Source organism: Artemia franciscana, chromosome 13 (genome assembly GCF_032884065.1).
Source record: "Artemia franciscana chromosome 13, ASM3288406v1, whole genome shotgun sequence".
NCBI lineage: Eukaryota > Metazoa > Arthropoda > Branchiopoda > Anostraca > Artemiidae > Artemia > Artemia franciscana.
The window spans coordinates 20,113,862-20,140,605 of NC_088875.1; the positions used below are offsets into that span (position 1 = coordinate 20,113,862).

Sequence of the window (26,744 nt, forward strand, 5' to 3'; positions counted from 1 at the left end):
ATTTCATTAAAATAACTTTTTTGGCTTCCTCATTGAAAAATCGGAAAAAGTGACAAATTTGCCCCTTCCCCCAGACTTTAAAAAATCCTTTTGACCCATCCCCCAACAAAAAAATCAACCCCGCCCCTTCAAACTCTAATCTCCCTTTATCTGAACAGTCTGAATATAGGTGTGGTAGGGTGATAGCTTCCCTTTTATTACAGAAACACTGTTTTCTCTGTGGCATAAAAGATAACATTCGTAGTCTTATATATACAAAAATTGCCTACCGGTTTGACATTATCGAAGGACTGTATATTTGGGTTCCGAGTTTCAAAAACAGTAATGACACGCGGTGGTGAATTTGTTCCTAGGAGTCACACCAAATAAACGGTCAACAAAACGGTCACACTATGTCAACAAATGATTTCAGGAAATCCCCTCCCATTGGTGTAAATTTTCTCCTCTAATTTTTTTCAGGCTCGTTGCCTTTGATGGGTAAATTAAGCTTGGTGAATCTTATATATTTGGAATCAGCATAATAAGTCGATTCCTTTTACATTTTTACTGAAATCAAAATCCTGTGTCTTAAAGTTTCGGTTAGTATTGGGCCGTGTCGCTCGTTACTTACACTTCGTTACCACGAACCGTTTGAAAACGCAGAAAATTGGTAAGTAGAAAAGTGTTTGAAGAGTTGAATGCAGTGGAGCTCAATTGTCAAAAAGAGTCAATGCAACGCACCAGGAAGACCAGTATGGTATAATAAGTCATAGACTATGTAACCCCCCTCCCCCAACTCTCCACCGTAAGTGCTGATAAGCACAGTGGCGATAATTGAGTTGGTGGACTATGTGTTTTTCTTATTTATTTTTCCCACCCCATAAACTTTGTAAATACCTTACTTGGACTACATTTTTACTGAATTTCTCTTTCTTTGTCTTTGTGTTTTCATTGAAAATATCAAATTTGGCTCCCCACCTCTGGATTTGAAAACAAAAATCCATCTTCTTTAAGTTTCCGTGAGTTGCCACAGATGGGTACTTTTTGCCACAAAATGTACTTTTTGAGGAAACCCCCTATGAACGTTAGTGGGGGGGGGGCAATGACTTTGGGAAACAAATGCCATCAAACATTGTATATAAATGGGAAAAAGAGAGATATTACCCTCTTAAGCTCCAAAAAATCTGGTGAGCTTTTTTCAGGTCCAAACTGTCTAAATTTCCTGATGAATTTTAACAAAAAGTTAAAATGTTAGTTTAAAAACATGCCTTTTGATATATTCGTTACTCTTCCTCTCTCCACTGTAACAAACCACTGACGATCCTCCATAATTGCTGATGCAAAATTTCCCCCTGCCAGACAGTTCCATCTTTGTCGAAAATCCCCCTGGAAATTCTGCCGATTTTTTTTTTCCTTAGCATCCTTTCATTAGAAAAAAAGACTTATTTTGTATTTAATTTTGATTATTTTTCAGTTCATGGCGGAAAACCCCCTAAGTGAAAAGGTTATCTCAGAAACTCCTCTTCCAAATGCAAATTCCTCCCGTATAAAATATCCCCATGGAGAGTTTCTTCCAGTGATAGTTCCCCATTGGAAATTTTTCCCTGTGATAATTCCCCCGTAGAGAATTTCTCCCATGGATAATCCTCCCCCCCCCCTTCACGGAAAAACCTTCTAGAAAGTTTTAACCCTGCTGAAAATTTTCCTCCGACAACTCCCCCAGAACATCCCCACACATAAAATGGAGTCATCAAAAAGAAAGTAGGACTATTAAAACGAATTTTGTATCCCTGATAGCAGGAATTTGTTCAATTCTGGCAAATTTCACCCCGGGCAAAATTTCCTCTGAGAGATCAGCTGCGGAAACTTCCCTCCCAATGGAAAGTTCTCCTTGTAAAAAACACCCCTCCACTACAGAAACTCTCCGCTCCCCTTGAAAAATAACAGTGTATTGCCCAATAACCAATACTACATGTAAACGATGGGCTAAGTTCATAGCTTGCAAGCCTTTTCCCAGGTGCTAGGGGGGGTCAAGTAATTCTCAAAAGCATAGTTATTACATCTTTCGACTATGCCGAACAAAATGGCTCTCTAAAAACTTCGTTTTCAGTCGTAGGTTAGGAAGCTTTACGCCGACCATAAGATGGAAAAAGAAATCAAATAAATGGGGATTTATGTGCTGGCTAGAATAGCAGATTTTAAGAAAATTATATTGTCTTTTTACCTAGAATCTTTGTTTCTAATGTCTTTTGTTCCTTGAAAATGAGGCTATTTTGTCCTTTGGCAATTAAGTTGAATTTGAAGTTGAATCAGAAGTACACGAGTCTCTAAAATAATTTATTTGATCTACATCAGCGATTTCAGTACCAGAATGGCACTTGGTTACAAATGAAGTGCTGTTAGCTGCTCTGTTAGCTGCGATTCAACCCTGTGACATTGCTCACTTTTCCACTCCGCTGCTCTCACGAGCTTCGACCACTGGCTGTTTCCCTTTACAGACCATTTGAAGATGGACTTCAGTGGAAATCTAACAAATGGCTTGGTCTTCATTCTCCACAGAGAATTTCAATATATGAAATCTAGGAGCTCAGCTGCCTCTCCCACCTCAAAAATTTGAATCCTGTAAATATAACTTCAGGATTTTGAAGTTTTAGGATCTGGCCTTGAAACAGAGATATCTTCTCTGAGTAATATTTTTTTGCCATCCGATGTAACAACAATGCACATGAACAAATCTTTGAAGTTTTTTTTTAAGTTTTTTTTTTTCAAGTTAGCAGAAGCTGAAAAAACTGGATATTTAGCTGTTGCTAATTCTTGATGCTGGCTTATTCAGCAATCAGTGAATGCGGTTTTATGTTTTAATGTTCCTCCTTATTTCCAGTTGAAAAAAAAACTGTTTTTTATTTAATCATTTTAAAAGAACGTGTCACTATTTTCCTTTTGATCTTGTTTCATTCATAGGTATAGATAATTAAATACCAAACAAAACTTTAAAACTATAATTTGTAATTTTGAAGCAATTTCTTTAGTTTGCTCCTGCAATCGTTCAAATTCACGAATTCATACATGATCTGTCAATCATTTTTCCGAACATTTGAAACAACTGATAAAAAAGGAAAGAATATTAATGTCAAACTGTTATATATTAGGCTTACGCTAGTGAAGCTAATGCAATTATTACAAGTTTAGTGATATATAAAAAAGACTTGTCATAATTTTTTGATGCATCGTGAAATATGTGAAAAAAGAAATATTCGAAACTGTTAATAATTTCTTAGACCACACTGCTTTTCCATTTACAAAAAAATAAGCAAGAGAAGACGTGTTTTAATTTCAATAAAACAGTGAACAAAAAAAAATACAATTTAATTTAAAAATTTTCCGGAAAACGCAAAACTTTTTAAGAAAAATGTAGTTTTGTTTCTATTTTTTGTTCACGGCTTTACTGAAATTAAAACCTGTTTTCTCTTGCTTAATTTTTCGTTAGTTGGAACTGTTCGCAATTCTTTTTGTTTTCTGTAGAGTGCAATTCACAATCTAACCTGAAGGATGATTGGGGTGGGGGGGGTTTATAGTATCAATCCTGTTGTTATTAGTGGCATATACCTTTTGCGTTAGATCATTGATGCTGTCATAGTAAATTATGTCTGTTTCAGGCTTGAATTGTTATATTACTATACTTTTGCTCGTTTATGTTTTAGTGTTGTTTTTTAGTTTTTTTTCAAACACTTGGGAGAATCCTGAATAAATTCAAATTTCTCTTCGATTTTTAATTAGCATATTTTTGTTACATGTAGATTAAGGAATACCTCTCAAGCTTCAATAAGCTTTTCTGTTTAACAACTAAAATTTTGGAGTGGAAGCTAAATTTGAAGCAGAATTTGAATACTCAGTCGAGATTTTTGATTAGCTGCAGTTTTGTAAAAATAATCTTCTATTGATGTTTCTCGAAAAGATTTGGGGAGGCAGCTTTTCAATTTTACAGATTAAAATTATCTGCATGACTCATGGTCTTCTACTGGCCCAAAGCTATCATAGCCTGCAGACTTAGGGGACTTTTGAATATTAGACATATTTTATTCGATCGTTTTAATATATAATGGGCTTATGTCTGTCTTGTTGTTTCTGTTCCACTGCTGAATTTTAATATGCATGGGTTTAACTTATTTTTGTTTTTTCAGGTACACCTAAGGAAAAATACAAGCATTGGTACCAGCGCCTTATTATTTTAGAAAGCATTGGTAGCGATGGAGATGGCGAATTTTCAAAGCAAATCCCACCATTTCCTCTAAATCCAAACCATTTTCAGGTAATTAACTTGTTAACATAAGCCTTGAAAGCCTGCAATTTTTATGTTATTTTGCCGTTTCGATAAACGATATGATTAAGCAGTGTACCTTATACAAAAAGTAAACAAAGACAGCTTGTCACTACATCCTTGCATCACTGCAATGCATCATCAATGCATCCCGGCCAATGCGTCATAGCCTTCAGTCGGGTATGCATCAGTATGAATAATATTTTTCACTTGTTAGTTATTTAACGTACAGCTAGAGTTCTATCATTAAAGTAAATTCTCCGTGGATTTTATGCAATGCTATTTCCCAATTTTAAACAAAGCTCACATGATTCCCAAGATTAAGCACTTTTTAATCATAAATTCGATATCTAAACTCCCAAACATGACAAAAAACGCGTTCGTAGTATATTTCCAAATAACAATTGGTCATAAAAAAAAAAAATAAAAATGTGCGCCCAGTCTAATTGCTGAAAATAACTTTTCCTGGATGAAAAAAGTAAACGAAGATATGCGTGGCAAATACTTTGAAACGTCTTAAAAGTCTAAATTTCTTTAAATTCTTTTCTAATTTGATTTGTTTAAAAATTTAGGTTTACTTGGTATTTGAATTTCTTTTCTTAGACGCAACAAACTTTAATTTGGGTGAAATAACGGGTCATAAATCCATGATTCTTGGAGGGGGTTTAATAGTTGTTGTATGCATTTATGAAATAGATATTGAAATTATTTTCTATATTAACTTTTTTTAAACTTTTCCGATAAAATTAGTTTTTAAAGAGAAGTCAAAAGCTTCATTAAATCAATAATGAGCAGATATAAAGTTCAATAATCTTCCAAGCGGAAAACTACCACAAGTCACCATCAATAAATAAATGAAACCAAAAAAGGAAGAGAAATCACAGTTAAAAACCGAGTCAAAATCAAAACGATAGAAAATAGCATGAACGGCACTGCCACCTTCAATACCTTCTGTAGACCAGAACATAATTTGCATTTTACGTAAAACAAATATTTTAAATGGTTTCACCTTTTTAACTTTAATAAATCCATAATTATTTCGACTTTAACGAGGAAATATCAGTACATATATATTTAACTGTCAATCCACATTCATTCGTTTTTTGTTCATTAAATAGCAAATTACGTTCTTGTCTTGAGGAGGCATTGAGGGTGTCAGCGCTACTCATGTTAATTTCTGCTCCTATTGAGTTTGTCTCGGTTATTGTAAATTACCAAAAAATTGTATGTAAGCTCTTTGATAGCCTTGATCACTTACACTCTTTTGATTAAGTTAAATTGTAGTAACAGAAGCAGTAAAGAAGTAACGCTGAAAGTTTAACTTAATACCCACAATCGTTCTTGGGATATTGCTGAAGTGTCTTACTGGTAACCAGCATAAACACAGGACTTTTCTATTTATTTTTAAAGCAATATCTAGTTTGAATGCATAATGGGCAAATTTCAAACTTATGCAATTTGCCCCATATTCATAGGGGGCTACGTATCCAATATGCCTAAAGACATAGCTACTGGACCGTTCAACCATGCTGAACAAAATAGTTGTCTTAAAATATTGAATGGATGTGTTTGAAAAATTAATGGGCATTTGAACAGGACTGCTTGCCCTCCAATCACTTTTGATTTTTGAAAAGGGGCAGCAGAGCTTTTAATTTCCAATCAGATTAGTTAATTTGAAAAGTTTCCTTGTTTTATTGAAACTCCCGATAAATCTTCCCTAAATTTCACCTTAATACCCTTAGCGTCATTAGTTACAGCAATCGTAATAGAAGTGTTAATAGTACACACATAGTAAATGTGTCTTCTGGCCAGTTTAAAATCCACCACAACTTACCCTGAAAGGTCCAACTTAATCAAGTATGCCGTTCTTGAGATATTGCTGCTTCACCATTATGACAATCTACATGTTCATATTTCATTTTAATTTAGTTTAGCATCCGCCTAAATATTCATTGAAAGGTTCACCTTATTTAGTTTACCGCACGCTGACAGTTTAAACTAAATACCTCCATAAACTGTTCCTGAAGCATTGCTGACTTTTCCTCTTGACAATCTGCATATGCATAGTGTTTTCGATTGAGTTCAATACTGTTTCATTATTCCCCAAATTTTTCGCCTTAATATCCTTAGCTTTAGTAGCAGTAGTAGTAGCCCCAATAGTAATAGTAGTAGTAGTAATAGTAGTAATAGTAGTAGCAGTAATAGTAGTCTGAGTAAAAGCAGTAGTATTAGTATGCAAATATTGTCTTCTGGTTTCTTCAACATACCCCACAGCCAGCTTTGTAAGTTTTCACTTCAAACACCAAACCGCGCCTAACATATTACTGATATGCCCTTTTGACAACTTGCATAAGGGCAGCGCATTGTGATTCAGTTCACAATTCTCTTCAATATTCCCTAAAAATTTCACTTTCATACCCTTAGGCATAATTGCAATAGTTGTCACCTTTGTAGCATTAGTACTAATAGTCATAACAGAAGTATTAACAATAATAGATCTACGACCAGTAGCAGCAGTAGTTTTAACGTATTGCCTTTTGGTCAGTTGAACATCCCCCTCATCAAGTCTGGAGGTTTCAACTTAATATGAGCTGTTGCTGTGACATAGCTCATATGACCTTTTGATAACCTGTATATTCATATACTTTCTGAAATTTTCATCTTAATTATCATGGTCTTACAAGCAGATACAATTGTAATAGTAGTTGATATAGCAGAAATAGTAGTGGTAGTAGTAATATAAGTAGCAGTGATAGCAATACTAGTAGTAACGTGCACATATTGTGTTCTTGTCAATTAATCAACCCCTTTAATCATTCTCTGAGAGTTCCAACTTAATAGCCAAATCCATTCTTGAGATATGCCCTTTTGACATTGTACGCTTAGCCTTAATAGTACTTGTATCACAGCAGTAGTAGTAGTAGTAGTAGGGGCAGTAGTAGCAGTAGTAGTGCTGTATTATTAATAGAAGTAACGGTAGTTGTAGCCGTATTAATAACCGTAGTAGAATGTACATGTTGTCTCTTTGTTAGTTGAACATCTCCCTCACGATGTCCTGGAAGTTTCATCTTGATACAGTATGCCGTTCCAAAAACATTGCTGATACGCCTTCTTGCATATAGTATGCAAATAGTATGTTTTGGTAAAGTTCAACTTTCCCCTTAACTTTTACTAAGATGCTCATTTCGATATCCTCAGCCTTGATAGTACTGGCTACAGACGCAGCAGTTTTAGTGGTGGTAGTGGTAGTAGTAGTAAAAGTAATAGTAGTAGTAGCAATAGTAGAAGTAGTAGGGGTATCTGTAGTAGTAAGACAGTAGAAGCCTGCAAATATTGCCTATTTAGTCAATTGATCATCTACCCTATCATTTCCGGAATCTTCCAAATTAATAAACTCAGTCGTTCCTGAGTTAAGCCCTTTTGACAACCCGTGTGCATATATCCTGTTTTGATTTAGTCTACACTCCCCTCAACATTATCTGAAAGGCTCACCTGGATACCCTAAGGCTTTTTGGAAAGCGATGGTTAAACCTATCCACCTGTTTTGATAGCATCTATCTGTAAACAATGGACGAGTTGCCTAACTTTCAGCCCCTGTCCTAATTGATGTGGGGGGGGGGAAGGTTGATTTCCCAAAGACACACTTACTGGAACCTTCAACTATGATGAACAAAATAGATATATTAAAATTTTGAATGGATGTGTTTTGGGAAATAATGGTCGTGGAAGGGGGAGGTGGTGACCCTTCAATCACTTTTGACTCTTTAAAAGGACACTAGAACTTTCATTTGCAAAAACCCCATAGGACCCCAGGGCATACTTATAATCCTTTCCCCCGGTCTCTGGCAGGTTTTGTTAACCCTGGAGGCATTATTATGCAATCTTTAGATTATTTTGAAGAAAATAATTCTCCCAAAATTTTTGATCCGATGCATTTGTAGAAAAGAGGGCGTGGGGATGGAGGCTAGCTGTCCTCTGATCACTTTTGACTCTTTAAAAAGAAAACTACCGCTCTTCATTGCCAGTTAAATAAGGCTTCTCCATAGTTTTTAAGACTACCCCTTCCATAAAAGCTTATATGCGACTGGGGTATAACTTGCAACTTTTGGTCCCAGGATAGGGTTTTTTTTCAACACTGGAGGCATTGCTATATCATATTTGAACTATTTTGAACTACTTCATAATTTCAATTGGATGTATTAGGGTGAAAATGGGCTTTGGAGGTGGGGAAATAGCTGACTGCCGATCACTTTTGACCCTTAAAGGGGGCACTAGAACTTACAGTATCCAGTCGATTGAGCCTTCTCCAAGGTTTATACGACCATGCCTTCCGTAAAAAACTTATATGTTACAATGGGCAGCTAAAATAACTTGTAGACCTTGCCCTGAGGGCTCCGGGGGAGGGTTTGACATCCAAATGACATAATTACTTGACCTTTCGACTATGCTGAGCAAAATAGCTATCTCAAAATTTTGATTGAATGTGTTTGGGGAAATAATAGGCGTAAGTGGGACTGATTATTTTCCAATCACTTTTAACTCTTAAAAAATGCACTGAAATGTTCAATTTCAATAAAAACCTTACTTGCCCTCAAGGCATAACTTAGCAACCTTTCTCCAGGGCTCTCTAGGCTTGTGTAAACCCTGGAGGTATTGTTATATGATCTTTGGACTATATTGAACAAAATAGTTATCTCAAAATTTTTATCAGATGTATTTTTGGAAAAGAGAGCGTCAGGAGGGGGCTAGTTGTCCTCTTATTACTTTCGATTCCTCGTAAGGGAACTAGAACTCCCAACTTCCAATCGAATGAGCCTCCTCCAAAGTTTAAAAAATGTCATCTGAAGATATTTGAAGATAATAATGCATTGATTCAAAAAAAGACACATGTTGTAAGATTTATACCCTTTCGGAATCCCAGCTTCTGTTGAATATATTTGAATCATATGAAATGATATATTTCGCCTTCGATTATGTTTGGAATCATTTATCCGCCCTTCTTAGCGTAATTTATATTTTTTGAAACCTTTCAACTTGTCAAGAAAATTTGAAATGGGAGTAGGGACCAGAGGTTACTAAAAGCTGACACCTACTTTTCCAGAAATTTTAGAAAAACAATTGCCTTTTATCGTTTTGTGCTAGAGATGTTAAAAGTAAAAACAACATCTAGTAGATCCTAGGCCTATTCTAAAGCTGAAATTTAGAAAGAGTAACCACCTTCCAGGAAGTCACGACGATGGTTGACTAAGGGTTGAGAGTTTGAGAGATACTTTCCAGGAACAAATGAAAAGTATACTGAAATTTGAAAAGGTAGAAGATGAAAGCAATAAAATGAGAAAAACAGTTTGTGAAGTCTTGGATGGCGTGTCTTAAGAAAAAAAAAGTTGAAACAGCTAGGAATATTACTGGAAATTATTGGTGTTTGATAGAGAGGAGGAGGGGCTTATACAGGATTATTTGGGTGATAGATATTATGAAAATAAAAGGAACATAAGGAAAGAGGAGAAAGTATTAAAATATGAACTAAGGTGATATATAGCGGAGACTATGGATAAAGTTGCTGAAGATTTAGACTTTGATGGAGAATTTTATAAAGCCAATAGAGAGGACTTGAGCATAATTTTTTTCAATTAGTAACATTAAAAATAAAATTGAGTAAAATGAAAAACTTAATAGCCACCAATACAAAATATATTAAAACCCTGATTAATCAGCGAAAAATTCCTTTTTAATCATTGTCAGTCAAGAATATTGTAAATATTTACTTACAAAGATTAAGAATTTGAGGAAAATAGTTAAAAAAATATTTGAAACAGAATGGTGTGAAAGTAAGAAATTTTACTACTAGCTACTACTACTAACGACTCACCGAAGAATCAAGCCACAGCATCAGCATCAGCAACTCTACAGCATCTAACTGCCCGAGGCCAACACCGCTATGCATGCTCCTCCTCCACCCCAATATATTTAAAGCCTCCCTCTTTACATCCTCCCAGGAAGTTCTCATTACCTTCAAATCTTTCTTTATGACATCCTCCCACTCTAGACGAGGACGGCCTGCTTTTTGTTTAGCCCTAGATGGTGGACTGAAAAGGACAATCTTTGGCAATCTGTCATCCTTCATCTGCAGAACGTGCCCTATCCATCTTAACCTTTATTTCATTACAGCCTTATAAAGTGGGATTGAACCACATTTTTTGTACCGTCTGCTGTTTGAAATACGGTTAGTCACCCGTGTATCCAGAACAACCCCTATGCAATTTCTCTGGAAAATATCAAGCAAATCTTCATCCGATTTTTGGAGTGCCCATTCTTCAGAGCTGCATTTGACCACTGTCATCACTCTAGCTTCCAATATTCTAATCTTAGTTTGTGGACTTATATTCCTTATTCCTATTCTTTCAAACTTTTTTTTAACTGTTGAAAAAATCCCTGAGCCTTGTTTATTCTACTATTAATATCTTCACTGCTCCCACCGCCTGTACTAATGATACTACCAAGGTAAGTGAACCTGCTCACCTGATCAATCTTTTCGTTACCCAATTTCACCTTTTCATCTTCACTTATTCATAGCCTTAGTGACATAGTCTTCTTTACATTAGTTTTAAAACCTACTCTAGCACCCTGAACTCTCAAAACCTCTAAGAGTTTCATTCCCCTGGCTCATACTTTCATCTAGGATGCATAAATCATCTTAGAAAATTTACGGTAGAATCAAAACTATCATGGCCATTTTGTAAAAGAATAATAACTTCAACTAGAACATTTCTTCCACCACCAATATAAGTTGAAAATTTCAAAGTAATGTGTTTTTTTTTTTATTCATTTCTTTATTTATAGGCAGGATTACAACCAGGACCAGATCATCCAATTCAACAGAATGTGATACCTCGAGTAAATTGCACCTTCACTGAAATAGCTTCTAATATTGTAAAAGCAAATTCAACTACAACTACAAACAATCCATGTTCAAAGATATTAGATAAATCGAATGTCTCTTGGATGGAAGAATTTGCTAGTGAAACTACAACCCAACAATTTTTAGAAGAAAAGAACAAGACAAGAGATTCTGAGGATGAAAATTATAGAATATCTGCATTTCAGTCAGAAGTATCAGTGACACTTTTTCCACCAAAAAACACAATTGAGATGGATTCAGTTTCATCATCGCTCTTTCATAAAGTACAAGACGATACAGAGCTAGAAAACAATACGCTTCAAAACGAATCCAATGATGCCAACCCAAATAGTATTGAATACGATGATATATATTTCCATGGAGAAAATTCGGATGACGATGATGAAGAAATAGTTATAGAAGAATCATTGGTGAAATCAAAAGAGGCAGAAAAACTTAAGGATAGCACCGACCGTCCTTTAGATACAAAAATTCAATATTCAACTGTCGTAGATGAGTATACTTACGATGAAGTTAACAAATCCAGCAAAAAACGCGAGTATGATAATAATAGGCATTATCAATTTTATTCTATTACTACAGAAATAAATAAAGGATCATCTACAAAGACTCAGGATTTACAGACAAGTCAGGTGGAAAATTTTAGCAATAAACAGGAAACCAGTCGTCAAATATCATCCACTAACGCAAACAAATTAAGCGGCTATACATACAGTAGTCAATCACATCTAGAAAAAAATTGTGGTGACAACGAAGTTGAATGCAATAATATATCAATAAAGAAAGTGCCAGAGGATAGTGCTAAGAATGCGCAAGTAGGTGTGACTTTTGTTTCTTTATCCTCTAATGAACTCAAAGGTGCACCTGACCAAATCCTTAATACTATTGAATCGGATTCAAAGGAGACACCTTATAGAGATACAACAACATATGGTACAGAGACAGAAGCTGGGAAATATGCTATAGGTGAAAGCTCAGACAATGAAGGCAATGATGTAACGAATTATTTTTATCCAACTGAAGCTTCAACCCTGTTTCATTCCACTGAAGATGCAAAGCAAAACAAAGAAGCTAGTAAGTACCTTACGATCGGTCAAGGTGGTATCTTCTCACTCACAGAACATTCAAATGGCACTTTAACTCCTAATTCTTCCTTTCAAACGGTGAATCCGGATAAAGTAAATGTAAAATACACCCTTTTCAAGAGTACAGATAGAGAAACTAAAAGTTTCTCTCTCGCAGAACAAGGCGATAACGCTTCAACTAAAGAAAGTTCTCTTGAATATATTAAAAACAAAGGTTTAGTAGCGGAAAACAGAGCTACCTCTTCTACAGAAAACCTACCCAAAGACTCAACTCTGAGTAGCCACGAAAGTAAATTTGATAAAGAAACAATTTTAAAGAAACAAAAACACGAAGAAACAACAACAGATAAAATTGGTAAAGAAGCTGGAGAACATGCCATAGATGAGAGCTCAGATAGTAGAGCTAGTATTGTAACAAATTTATATTATCCAAGTGAAGATTCAACCCTACTTCATCCTACTGAAGATGACAGGCAAAACAAAGAAGCTATTAAACACCTTACCATCGCTCAAGGAAGTGTTATTTCAATCACAGAATACCCAAATAGCGTTTCAACTCCAAATTCTTCCTTTCAAACTGTGAATCAGGATACGGAAAATGTAAAGTATACCCATTTCAAGAATATAGATAGAGAATCTAGAAGTTTCTCTCTTGCAGAACAAGGCAAAAAATATTCATCTATGGAAAATTCTCTTGGACATTTTAGAAATTATGGTTTAGTGGGGGAAAATGGTACTACCTCTTCAACAGAAGATCTACACAAAGGTTCTACTATGACTAGCCTCTTATCGACAGAGTTGCTGGAGAAAGATGGCACTAAATACACTTTTTACAAAAGTACAGACGATGATCAACAAATCTTACCCCAAGCAAGACCTTCAGATGATGTTTCTGTTGCTGGTCATCTCTTTAAAGGAAGATTTTCTCCAAACGAAGAAGAGCAAAATAACTTGCATCATATAGCTACGACGGACACTATTGAAATAGATTATAACCCTGAATTTTCTATATATCAAGCTGAAGTAGATCCTAGTCTTCTTTTGGATGACGAAGTAGATCAGAAACAGAGGAGTGAAGAGAATGAAAACCCAAATTTAATAGTTAGAAGTGAAGCAGATCCAGAACAAGGTAAAACACAATATAATATTGCTTCCTCGAAAAAAATTTAGCAAGTTCATAGCCCTGAACAAATCGTGTTTTTTTTTAAAATTCAATGCATGTTTATATATAAAAGAAGCATATTGAGTGTCAGAATTAAAATTCTATACATTCGAACTCACATCTAGTCATTTTATCGAAGAGTTAATAACGAACTGTTTCCACAAAAGAAATTTTTCAAAGAAAAATAAAAAGCTAAATTAAGCCAAAGATGAGCAGAAATAAAATAAGATACTTTATCAACCAGAAGGTAATTTGCACTTTATTGGGAACAATACTTCTTTCAAGCTCTTTGTTTTATTTCTTATAACATCGAAAAAAAATTGTTTTTTTATAGATTCTAAAACTATTTTTCGACATCCTCACAGCTAGTCATTTTATCGATTAGTTGAAAAAAGAACTGTTTCCACAAAAGAAGTGTTTCGAAAAAAAGTAAAGAGCTATATTAAACAAAAGATGAGCAGAAATAAAGTCAAATACTTTTTCAACCAGAACATAGTTTATACTTTTCTGAATATCATCTTTTTTTAAGCTCTTTTTTATCCCTAATAACATTAAAAAAAAAAGATAAAAAATCCCCATCATAACCAAAACCACTGAAAAAAAACTGGGCTGGCTAAGCGTATAATGGTGAAAACCTTATAGAACATTGCAGGAAAATCTGAACTAATCAAATCACACTATTTGCACGGAGATTGCCAAAAGAGCGTATATCATGGATGGATTAGGGTATTAAGCTGGGACTTCCAGAAAATGCTTAAAGGGGAGGAATAATTGACCAATTGGTAATATCTGTATGCATCTACTAATATTACTGCCACTGCTACTTTTACTGCTACTACTACTGCTGCTGCTAAACTACTCAAACTACTACTTCATTGGTAACTACTTGTAAGGCCTAGGGAATTAAGAAGAAACGGGCATCAAAAGAGGGTCAAAAGGCAATATGTTTCAGCAATATGTTTGCAATGGTTTATTGTATCAAGATGAAACCCCTGGCATATAATGAGGGGTATGTTCAACTGATCAAAAGGCAACATGTCTATTATTGCTATTAATACTGCTGTAACTACTGTTACTGGTACTATTAATACAAATTTACTGCTACTGCTACTTCTCCTACTACCACCACTACTACTATGTTACTAGTGCTTTTAAGGCTTAGTGTATGAAGCAGAAAACTAGAAAGGATATTGAGGGGAAATTAGTACTAAATCAAAACAAACTATGTGCACGCACATTAGCAAAAGGGCGTATTTCAAGAATGGATTTGGGTATTTAGTTGGAATCTTCGGAGAATGTTTAAAGGGGAAGATCAATTAGCCAAAAGACAGTATTAATGGCAGTAATAGCGTATCCATGTTGCCTCTTGGACAGTTAAACATCCCCCTCGTGATACCCCAGAACTCTGACTTGATATGGAAAGCCAGTCCAAAAATAATTGCTGATGCGCCCGTTTGACCCTCTTTTAATGCACTTTTCAGCTTAATTCTCTTAGTGTTACAAGTAGTTGCAATTGAAGCAGTAGTTTGAGTAGTTTAGTAGCAGTAATAATAGTAGTAATAGCAGCAAAAGTGGCAGCGGTAGTGATATTAGTAGTTGTATGCATACATTACTTTTTGTTCAATTGAACTTCCCCTTTACGCATTCTCTGAAAGTTTCATATTTATATCTAAGTCCTTTCTTGATATAAGCCTTTTTGACAATCATCGCGCACAAAGTTTGTTTTATTTAGTTTAAGTTTCCCCTCTATATTCTGTCTAGTTTTCAACTTCATATGTTTAAATTTAATAGCACTAGTATCATATAGTAGCAGCGGTAGTAGTGGTAGTAGTAGTTGAAGCAGTAGTAGTAGGAGGTGGAGGAGCAGTAGTAGTAGCAATAGTGTTGTATAATAGCAGTAGTAACAGAAGTAGCAGCATTATTAGTAGCAGTAGTAGCATATACATGTTACCTTTTGGTCAGTCAAACATTCCCCTCATGATGCCCTGGAAGTTTCATCTTGACATGGTAAGTCGTTTCAAAATATTGCTGATAAGTCCTTTTGGCAATATCTATGTGTATGGTATGTTTTGATTTAATTCAACATTCCCTTCAATACTTCTTCAGATTTCCGTTCCCTATGCCTTTCAACTATGCTGAAAAAAAATAGTGGTCTCAAAAATTTACCTGGAATTGCTTTGGGAAACGATGGTTGGGGGGGGGGGGAGCTGGTCACCTCCCAATCCCTTTTGAACCTTAAAAAGGGCACTAGAATTTTCAGCTTCAACAAAAAATTTATACCCAAGGGATTTTTTCAACTCTGGAGTTATTGTTATTTGATCTTTTGACTATTTAGAACAAATGTATTTGGGGACGGAAGGCGTGGAGGGGAGGCGCTAATCACCCTCTGATCACTTTTGACTCTTAAAAGGGCACTAGAACTTCTGATTTTCAATCAATTAAGCCCCCTCCAAAGTTCATACGACCATCCTTCCATAAAAACCATATATGTTAAAAATGGGCAATTAGCATATCCTATTGCCCATGTCCAGGGGGCTCTGGGGGATTTGACATCCCCCAAAGACATAATTGCTGGACCTTCCAACCATGTCAAACTAAATGGCTATCTCGAAATTTTGATCTGATGTGTTTAGTGAAATGAGGGATGTTGAGTGGGGCTCAGTGCCCTCCAATCACGTTTGACTCTTAAAAAAGGGCACTAGAACTTTCAATTTTCGTTTCAAAGAGCTCCTTTTGAAGTTTCTGCGACAAATTCTATATGTGTTAAATTTAGAGAAAACTGACACTTTACTGAAATCACAACTCTCCCATAAAAAAAGGGTACTTCCTTAGGAGTAGAAGTTTTTTTTAAGCTAGCCTGTAACAGAACGAAGACTAATTTTTGAGGCTCTCAATATCTTTAATCGGCATTAATATTAGTAGCTCTAGCATACTCTTTAAACTATACAGAAAGCGCACGCAAGAAAAAAAATTTTTTCCTAAATGAGCAGTATAGTAATTTTATTATGCTAATCGATGGTCTTACCAGCCAACCGCATTTTCAATAGCTATCATAAAATTTTTGACCGCAGAAATGGACTCTAGAAGAACGAATAAACCATCATATAAACCTTAGAAGAATTTTTAAGTACGGAGAATTTCCAGTACGAAGCATTTCTAGCTATGATGTAATTTTCTGAATTTGGCCCAAATTAATTACGCTACCTGACAACCTTACTTAAGTTTTGCTACAAAACAACGAACCACAAGTCGCACCAGATTAAGTGAATTGAAATCATATACAAACCCCATAACGCACATTATTTTCCACTGTGTAAGGAATCCTAAAGTGCTTTATTTTTCTAGTCTACTAAAATCATATTTTGTTTTGTGTAAGTTTGTTTGTGTTTTGTGCTCTTTAAACTAGCACCAATAAAGTGCTAGTTTTCCGCAAATCTAAACTTAAGGCTATATTATAACTCAGTTATTTCAATTATTATTATACTTACATGTTACATAGGCTGCGGAGCAAAATATTTTGTTCATTTTAATTTTCAACTTTGCTTTTCACTTCTAGAAGAAATTTTAAATGTTTTTGGAGTAATGTTTTCGTGGTTTTCTTAACTCCTTGTGTAATATAATATTTATAAGACTAACTCAAATTGACTAACCTATAAATTTACTCTGTATAGTTGGAGTTTTGAAAAACTAGCACTTGACTGAAAACACAAAATCATCAAAAAACAGGATGTTCCATCTGTTCTTAATCTATTATCTGTTTGTTTTTTGATTTACGAGATTTACGGTTAGTTTCTATAGAAATAAATAAAAAAAAGAGTTTTTTTAAATGAAAGTAAGGAGCGACATTAAAACTTAAAACGAACAGAAATTACTCCGTATATGAAAGGGGCTTTTCCTTTTCAACCCCCCGCTCTTTACGCTAAAGTTTGACTCTTTCTCTTAACTCTACATTTTAAAACAGTAAAAAAATTTAGCGTAAAGAGCGGGGGGTTGAGAAGGAAAAGCCCCTTTCATATACGGAGTAATTTCTGTTCGTTTTAAGTTTTAATGTCGCTCCTTACTTTCATTTAAAAAAACTCTTTTTTTTTATTTAATTTCTGAACGTTTTTGAATCAATGCATGTTTTGATTTTGGCTTTCCGCAGAGGAATAATGAAAAGAAAATTTGTATATTTATTTTTTTTGGCTAAATGGCTTTCTCATAATTTTGATCGAATGATTTTACGAAAAGAAGAGCAGGGGAGGAAGCCTAGTTGCCCTCCGATTTTCGGTTAATTAAAAAGGCAACTAGAACTTTTAATTTTTACGAATCTTTTATAAGTAAAAGATATACGTAACTTATAAATTAGCTTACGTAAAGAACTTTTGTATTCTCATGTTTTTATTACATATATGAGGGGGTTCGCCCCCTCGTCAGTACCTCGCTCTTTACACTAAAGCTTAAATTTTGTCCCAATTCATTAAGAATGAACCCTGAATCACAAAAGCCGCAGAATAAATAGTTGAAATTACTAAAAATACTTTAGCGTAAAGAGCGAGGTATTAGGAGGAGGTGAGCCCCTCATATGGGTAATAATTTCTGTTTGTTTTAAGTTTTAATGCTGCTGCTTACTTCCAGCTGAAAAAAAACTTTTTCATATTTATTTTTTAATTGTTTTTTTTAAGTAATGCTAGTAAATCCTGCGCTCCCTTCATGGAAATTTTCTTCCCTCATGACAAATTCCTCGATGGAAAGTTCCCCCAGCATATCTCCCTTTTCTCAACCCCTGCCTCCAACCAAAAAATCCCCCCTGAAAACGCTTGTACACTTTCCAATCACCATTATTATATGTAAGCACTGGTCAAAGTTTTGAACTTGTAACCCCTCCCACGGGGACTGTGGGGGATTAAGTCGTCCCCAAAGACATAGTTATAAGGTTTTTCGACTATGCTGAACAAAAAGGCTATCTCAGAATTTTGATCCGTTGACTTTGGGAAAATAATTAGCGTGGGAGGGGGTCTAGGTGCCCTCCAATTTTTTTGGTCACTTAAGAAGGGCACTAGAACTTTTCATTTCTGTTAGAATGAGCCCTCTCGCAACATTCTAGGACAACTGGGTCGATACGATCATCCCTGGGGAAAAAAAAACAAAACAAAAAAACAAACAAATAAACACGCATCCGTGATCTGCCTTCTGGCAAAAAATATAAAATTCCACATTTTTGTAGATAGGAGCTTGAAACTTCTACAGTAGGGTTCTCTGATACGCTGAATCTGATGGTGTGATTTTCGTTAAGATTCTATGACTTTTAGGGGGTATTCCCTATTTTCTAAAATAACGCAAATTTTCTCAGGCTCGTAACTTTTGATGGGTAAGACTAAACTTGATGAAACTTATATATTTAAAATCAGCATTAAAATGCAATTCTTCTGATGTAGCTATTGGTACCAAAATTCCATTTTTTAGAGTTTTGGTTACTATTGAGCCGGGTCACTCCTTACTACAGTTCTTTACAACGAACTGTTTGACTATCTAAATCAACAGCTTCGTAGTAAAATTTATTGTTGCAAAATTTACGGCGATCTAGCTAGTTATCAAATACAATTAATGCAAATTTTAGAAAATAAGAACAAGATAAACTGAAGATATATTTAAGGTAAATCTTGCTTTTGTGTTACTATTACTATTTAGTATAAATTAAATCTGATTATTTCAATTGGTTAAGTGGAAACATACACAACCACAAATGAATTATTAATTAATCTAGTACTTCTGCTTAACGCACCTTTCTTTTCCTTTCAGATTTCTCAAATGATAATAATGAATTTAGTGAATCAACGCAAAGTGATAAACAACGGTTGGAATCGACAACTTTTGATGAGTTTCATCAGTTACTGGTTATACCCAAAGGTAACACGAACTTCCTATCCTTTACAATTTAGTTTTGTTGGATGTTTCTTTATTTAAGATAGTGACTAAATCACTGAAAGTCTCATTCGACGAAAGTAAATCAGTCTTATTTAAGAGTTTCTTAAGTGAACTTTTAATCATCCAAATATAACTCGATTTACGTTTCTTCGGCAACGTAGCAGATTGATTTTGCTTCTTTGCTACTGACAGAAAACTATATTTGTTCACACTTCGAAACTTAAAAATGGCGTGCTCAAAGAAAAATGTTGGTACTTGTATGATGTACCCCCTGCAGCTCAAGAAGTGAAGTTAGGTTAATCATAATAAAATACACCAGAGTATGCTAACAATATAATATTTTAGTAACAAATTTGTCTATATATATATACACATTAAGCGAGGGGGGTAAAGTAGAGCGGGTATGCATGCGAAACGTGTTAACAACAATTATTATGATATTATGAAGTAAGAACTGTTTTCTGACTTCAAACTGTCCAAATACTTTACTCCCATCCCCCCTAATTTGCAAATATATAGCCCTAACTACACATTTCCTATCTATTCAGTTACTTCTCTTTGTCTTTTCTCACGCTAATTTGAATGGAACTATCAAAAGAAACCGGTTTACAGTGCGTCAATGCATAATTCACTTGAGCTACAGGGGGTATTTCATACAGGTTCTAGGATGTTTTTTCCAAGAAAAGTAATGGCGTGCTCGTACTCGTCAAAGATGGTCTAGCTAGAAGCACGATATTCCTACTAAGAACCAAGTTTAATATCTATTTTTCGACCTCCAATCACTGTTACACCTTGTTACTTTGCCCCAAAACATGTAAACGATTCTATTTTCCCCATATAATTGTTCTTCACAGCACTTTGTTTCTGGAAGACTATATCAGTCCAAAATGTACATCAGAAGTCAATAGCACTTAGTACAAATACTTTTCCTATTTTGAACACGTTTTAGTGTTTTTACTCAATCGCTACTCATAATAATAAAGAAAATAAAACGTCTCGTAGCCTCATACAAATCAGAAGCAAATAATAGATACTCTAATCAGCATAAGTGGTAAACCATTCTTCTTTAAAGACAGTCACCTGCAGTTGGGGCTTTTTGGATCCAACGAATATCCCTTCCAACCCCGGTCCCGGCAGTTTCTTTTAGAAACGTCTTCAAGACGTAGGTGGATGTTACGTAATATGGAAGGTTTTCTAAGGCATGCAGGTTGTATTTACGCAAAAAGTATTGTTTCCTTCATGATTGCTTTAATTGTTACGTAATAAGATATTCTTTACTTGAAAATGTGGGTGCTCGTTACGTAACAGGGAATGTTTTCTAAGAGATGCAGCTTGTTGTTACGTAATAGGGTTGTTTACTTCAGGACTTCTTTGGTTGTTACATATTAGGAAATACTTCAAGATATTTCAAGATATTTCAGGATATTTTTAAGACATTTTTTCAAGACGTTTCAAGACGTTGTTTAAAACAGTTCTCTTCAAGACGTTTAAGTAAGAAATTTCAAGACATTCCGAGATGTTCTTCAAGAGATTTTTCTTCTATGCATTTTTGAAGACGTTTTTAATACATTTTTAAACGTTTCTCAAGACATTTCGAGACGTTTCATAACATTTTATGAAATTGTAATACATTTTTTCAAGACATTTTTCAAGACTTTTAAAGACATTTCAAGGCATTTTTAAGACATATTTCTTCAAGACGTTTTTAAGACGTTTCAAGACATTCCAAGATGTTTTTCAAGACATTTTTCTTCAACGGATTTTGATGACCTATCAAGACATTACAGGGTGTTTTTAAAAAAATTCTTCAAGGCATTTTTCAAGACGTTTCAAGGCATTCAAAGACAATTTTAAGACATTTTTCTTCAAGAGGTTTTTCAAGACGTTTCAAGACATTCTAGGACGTTTAAAGCCACTTTTGGATGCATTTTCTTTCGAGAAGCCTTAAGAAGTTTCAAGACATTTCAAGATATTTTTCAGACACTTTATTCAAGACGTTTCAAGATAGTTCATGTTTGTTTAAATTTTCCTGTGAGTGTTTTTGAAGGTATAAATTAGTTTTGTCATGACAAAGCTATATATATATTATAATCTATTCTATTCTATTAGTGCTTATTTCATATTTTAAATATTTCTCGTTAGCGTTCATTTCTACAATAACTTTGTCATGAACATACGCTTTCTTGAAAAATTTCATCTTTGCTCTTTAAAATAAAGAGATATGTGTATAACCTTCCAATGTACAAACAAAACTTTTCGAACACATTCAATAAACTAGCTAGTGCCAATGACGAGCCATAGATTACCACGGAAACAGGTGCATACAACATTTTGTAATCGGCGAAAAGTTCAAAATACCTTGGACGTGATAGTGCGCACCAGTTGGCTTTCATCAGCGTGAATCAGGACTTTCATCAGGGGGGGGGGTAGATTATGGCACGCTTGGGTGAATTCACAAGGTTTGTAATGAGGGGATAGCTTGTGAAAACACGAAGAATAATATTATTAAAATGTACGCTCGTCAGTCAGGAATGCGTAGTCTTGCTTCAAATAAATTAAGCATTTTCATTAAAACCTTAGAGGTGATAAATTTTCTGATGAAGGGGGCTGAAATCTAACGGTCAGTCAAAGAGACGAGGCATTTTTATTAAAGCCCTCAAAAATATCTTTTAATTTGGCTTAAATGTACCTCTAACGAAATTATACAAAATATGAAGAAAAAATATTACTCAAATTTGCGCTTATCAGCTAAGAATGTGTAGTCCTTTGGTGAGAAAGAGACAAAACACACTGCACATTCAGACGCACACAGAGACAGGCAAACACACAGTCAGACACACAGACATGGTGAAAGAGTGACAAAAAACCCAAAAACCCAGGGAGGGTTTGTCAAACACACACACACACAAAAACATGCAACCAAACACTCGTTCACATAAGCACGGTGAGTCAAACACAAAAACTCGTAAAGACCAACACAGAGACAGGTAAATACCCACGCAGACACACACAACCAACTTGTCGTATCCTGTGTACCTGTAACCGACCTGTCTTTGTGTGTTTCTGTGTTTCTGTTTTTATCTCTCTTTCACCGTGCCTGTGCGTCTGAGTATGTGTTTGCCTGTCTTTGTGTGTGTCTAAGTTTGTTTTGCCTGCCTCTTAGTTTGTCTTTCTGTGATAGTGTGTCTAACTTTATATGTTTGTGTGTGTTTTTTCTCTTTCTCTCTTACTATGCTTGTGGGTCTGACTGTGTTTCCTGTCTCTCTGTGCTTCTGATTCAATATTTGCGTGTTATCTTTACGCGCTCGTGTGTCTGAAATTGTGTGTTTGTGTTTGTTTTTTGTATCCCTCTCACCGTACCTGTATGTCTAACTGTGTGTTTGCCTGTCTCTGTGTTTGTCTTTTTGTGTCTAACTTTGTGGATTTTTATGTATGTTTTTTGACTCACTATTACCGTGCCTGTGTGTCTGACCGCTTGTTTGCCTGTCTCTATGTGTGTCAGAGCGTGTGTATGGCTGTTTCTGTGCTTGTCTTTGATTGTTTGTGTGTCTGACTCTGAGTGTTTATGTGCGTGTTTTTGTCTCTTCTTCACCATGCCTATGTGTCTAAATATGTGTTTTTCTGTCTCTGTGTGTGTCGGATTGTGTTTGTTCCTGCCTTTGTGTTTGTCTTTATTTGTTTGTGTTTCTGACTCTGTGTGTTCGTGTGTGTGTTTTTGTCTCTCTCTCAACATGCTTGTGCGTCTGACTTTGTGTTTATTGGTCTCTGTGTGTGTGTCTGAGTATGAGTTTGCCTATCTCGGTCTTTATCTTTGTGTGTTTGTGTGTCTGACTCTGTTTGTTTGTGTCTGTTCTTGTCTCTCTCTTACCATGTCTGTGTGTCCAGTTGTTTTTGTCTGTCTCTGTGTGTCTGAGTGTGTGTTTTCTTGTCTCTGTGTTTTTCTTTGTGTGTTTTTGCGTCTATCTTTGTGAGTCGATGCGTATTTTTCTCACCGTGCCTGTGTTTTGACTGGTTTTCCTGTCGCTGTGTCTATCTTTGTGTTTGTGTGTGTTTTTTCTCTATATCTCCGTGCCTGTGTTTCTTAGGGTCTGTTTGCTCGTCTTTTTGTGTGTCTGAATGCGTACTGTGTTTTGTCTCTCTTACCGTGTTTGTGTGTCTGACCATGTTTTTGTCTATCTCCGTGTGTGTGTGTGTCTGAGTGTATGTTTACCTGCCTCTGTTTTTGTTTTTGTGTTTTTTTGTCGAAGTCTGTGTGAGTTTTGTCATTCTCGCTATCACTGTGTGTCTGAATGTTTGCTTGTCTCTCTCTGTTTGTGTGTGTGTGTTTGTGTATTTGTGCATATGTGTGAGTGTATGTATGTGTGTGTTTATGTTTGTTTGTGTGTTTGTGTGTTTCTGTGTTTCTGTGTGTGTGTTTGTATATTTGTGTTCGTGTGTCGCCCTGAAAGAAAAATGAAACTTCTGAAAGTATTATAAAACATCTCACGTTTCCATCGTCATAAACCAATCAATAACTTGTGTGTCCTCCTCAGTTACAAGCGGGCGTTCTCCATAGTGTCTTGATGGCTTGAAAGAATGTTTCATTCTTAACATAAGTAACGATTCTCTATTATGTAAGAACCAAAGAAATCTTGAAAAACGGCTTGAGAAAAATGTCTCAAAAACGTCTTGAAATGTCTTAAAAAATATCTTTAGAGAAAATGTTTTAAAAAAAACTTTCGAAACGTCATGAAAAAACGTCTTTAAAATTTTTGGAAACTTAACATTGCCTACTACGTAAGAGTCAAAGAATTCTTGAAAAACGTCTTGAAATGTCTTTAAATGTCTTGAAAAAAACGTCTTGAAGAAATATATCTAATGAAACGACTTGAAATGTCTTTAAAATTCTTGAAAAACGTCATGAGAATTTCTTTTATCTTGAAATATCTTCAAATGTCTTTACATGTCTTGAAGCGTTTTGAAAGAATGTCTTGAAGAAAATGTCTTAAACATGCCTTGAAGTGTCTTGAAAAAGTGTTTTGAAGAAGAATTTCGAAAGAAACTTCGTGGAGTGTCTTGAAATATCTTGAGAAACGTCTTGAAGAAAAATGTCTGAAAAACATCTTGAAATCTCTTGAAACGTCTTGAAGAGAAATGATTAAATAATTTTTGAAATATTTTGAAACGTCTTGAAAAAGCTCTAGAAGAAAAATGTCCTAAAAATTGTCTTGAAATGTATTTAAACGTCATGAAAAACCTTTTGAAGAAAAATGTTTTAAAAAACGTCTTGGAATACCTTGAAACGTCTTGAAAAAAATTTCTTCAAGAAATATGTTTTGAAAAACGTCTTGAAATGTCTTATAACGTCTTGAAAAAATGCCTTGAAGACAAACTCTTAAAAACATCATGAAATGTCTTCAAAAAACATTCCTTATTACGTTTCAACTAAAGAAATCCTCAAGTAAACAAACCCCATAGCGTAACAACAAGGCACATTTGTTAGAAAACATTTCCTACTACGTAATAACCACCTACATAGTGAAAATTAGCACCTGCATCTCTTAGAAAATATTTCCTATCACGTAACAAGCCTCTGCGTCTTGATGGAGTTTCTAAAAAGTACTTCCGGGACCCGGATTCAAAAAGATATAGTCGTTGTTGAATTAAAAAAGCCCCCACTACTCTCGTCATTTAACACCTAATTCTCCATCCCCACCAAAACAAAAGATGTTATATCTGCATCAAGACTGGTGTTGTAAATCGAAGCATTATTATCTAGAGGAAAAGCAATTATTCCACTGGGATAAGTCCTAAGACTGCTGGTTTTGTATGATATATTGATCCTGAAAAATAATAATAAGAATTTCCAATTCTCGTCAACCCAAACTATGAGACTTTGAAGCCTTCCTTTGGTCGAACTTAAAGTTCAACGATCTAAACTTACCCGGGGAGATTTTACTCGACCATAGCGAGGTACTTATCGAACTTTCATTGAATCCGAGCATCTCTGTGTGGTGGAGAGGAAGGATTCAGAAGTTGCGTACGCTTCTGAAAATTCATACCCTAGCATAAGGTACTTGCTCCCGAAGTTTCAACCTACTAACAGCCATTTTTTGCGAAAATGCTCAAGGGGCTTATGCCTATGAAAACGATTGTTCTTATGTCCCATTGGTCCAGGGTACCTGCCTTACGAGTTTTGAGTCAACCAATGAAAAAATATCTGTATAGTTCTTTGCTAAACTTACAAGTAGAGATGGCTCCGGAGGGACCATGAGTCAGTTTTATCCACAAGTTTCAAGCCTTGCTAAGAATGATCCTGCCTTTACGCAAGCTAAAATTTATCTATAATCATGATCTTGAAAGGAATACCACTGCATGTCTCTCATAACAATAGTTGAAAATGCTTTGCATAACTCAGACTTAAATAACATATCACTTGCTTGTCTTTGTACTAAAAAAGTTGTCGGTTGAGGTGAGAGGAGAAAAATAAATATTAAAAAAAAAAATCAAAAATGAAAATTTTGCTCGATTTCCAGGTCAAAAGGTGTCAACGTGCTTGCCTTTTAGCTGAAAGGATGCTGTGGTCCTTAAAGGAGCCTCAGGTTCATTTTTGATTTCGAAACATACATGGATATCACCATTACAGGACAGGCGTTCAACATACTTCGGGTTTTAGATCCTTCCTGTATTGGTCGTATATTTACTATAAATCTACCACTTTGTAAAATTGGACTTTTGTATATTTTAGCCTGCCATTGGTTACGATATAGTGAGAATCATTTAAAGAACTCTGATTTCAAGTTATTTAGCTATTACATAAAAAAACTAGTTTTTTTAACTGAAAGTAAGGAGCGACATTAAAACTTAAAACGAACAGAAATTACTTCGTATATGAAATGGGTTGTCCCCTCCACAATCCCTCGCTCTTTACGCTAAAGCTTTTAATTGTATTAAAAAGCAAAATTGTGGCAAAGAGTCAAACTTTAGCGTAAAGAGCGAGGGATTGCAGAGGGTACAACCCATTTCATATACGGAGTAATTTCTGTTCGTTTTAAGTTTTAATGTCGCTCCTTACTTTCAGTTAGAAAAACTAGTTTTTTTATGTAATTTCTGAACGTTTTTGAATTAATGCATGTTTGATTTTGGCTCTCCACACATAAATTATCAAAATGAAATTTGCATATTAATTCCTTTTTTGGCTAAATGGCTTTCTCTTAGTTTTGATCAGACGATTTTGAGAAATAAGGGATAGGAAAGGAGGCTTAGTTGCGATGCAATTTTTCGGTTACATAAAAAGGCAACTATAAATTTTTATTTTTAACGAATTTTTCTATTAGTAAAAAATATATGTAACTTAAGAATTATCTTACGTAACAAACTTTTATATTCTTTAAT

General features: G+C 35.0%; 1 protein-coding gene across 1 annotated transcript in view; it reads left to right on the forward strand.

Annotated features, from left to right (window-relative positions):
• Nucleotides 1-26,744, forward strand: part of LOC136034629 (nuclear pore complex protein DDB_G0274915-like) — a 79,074-nt gene that overhangs the window by 8,369 nt on the left and 43,961 nt on the right. The window contains exons 2-4 of the mRNA XM_065715929.1: nt 4,161-4,288; nt 11,138-13,430; nt 19,245-19,352. Of these exons, the coding sequence (XP_065572001.1) occupies nt 4,161-4,288; nt 11,138-13,430; nt 19,245-19,352 (2,529 nt within the window). The remainder of the gene's footprint in view (nt 1-4,160; nt 4,289-11,137; nt 13,431-19,244; nt 19,353-26,744) is intronic.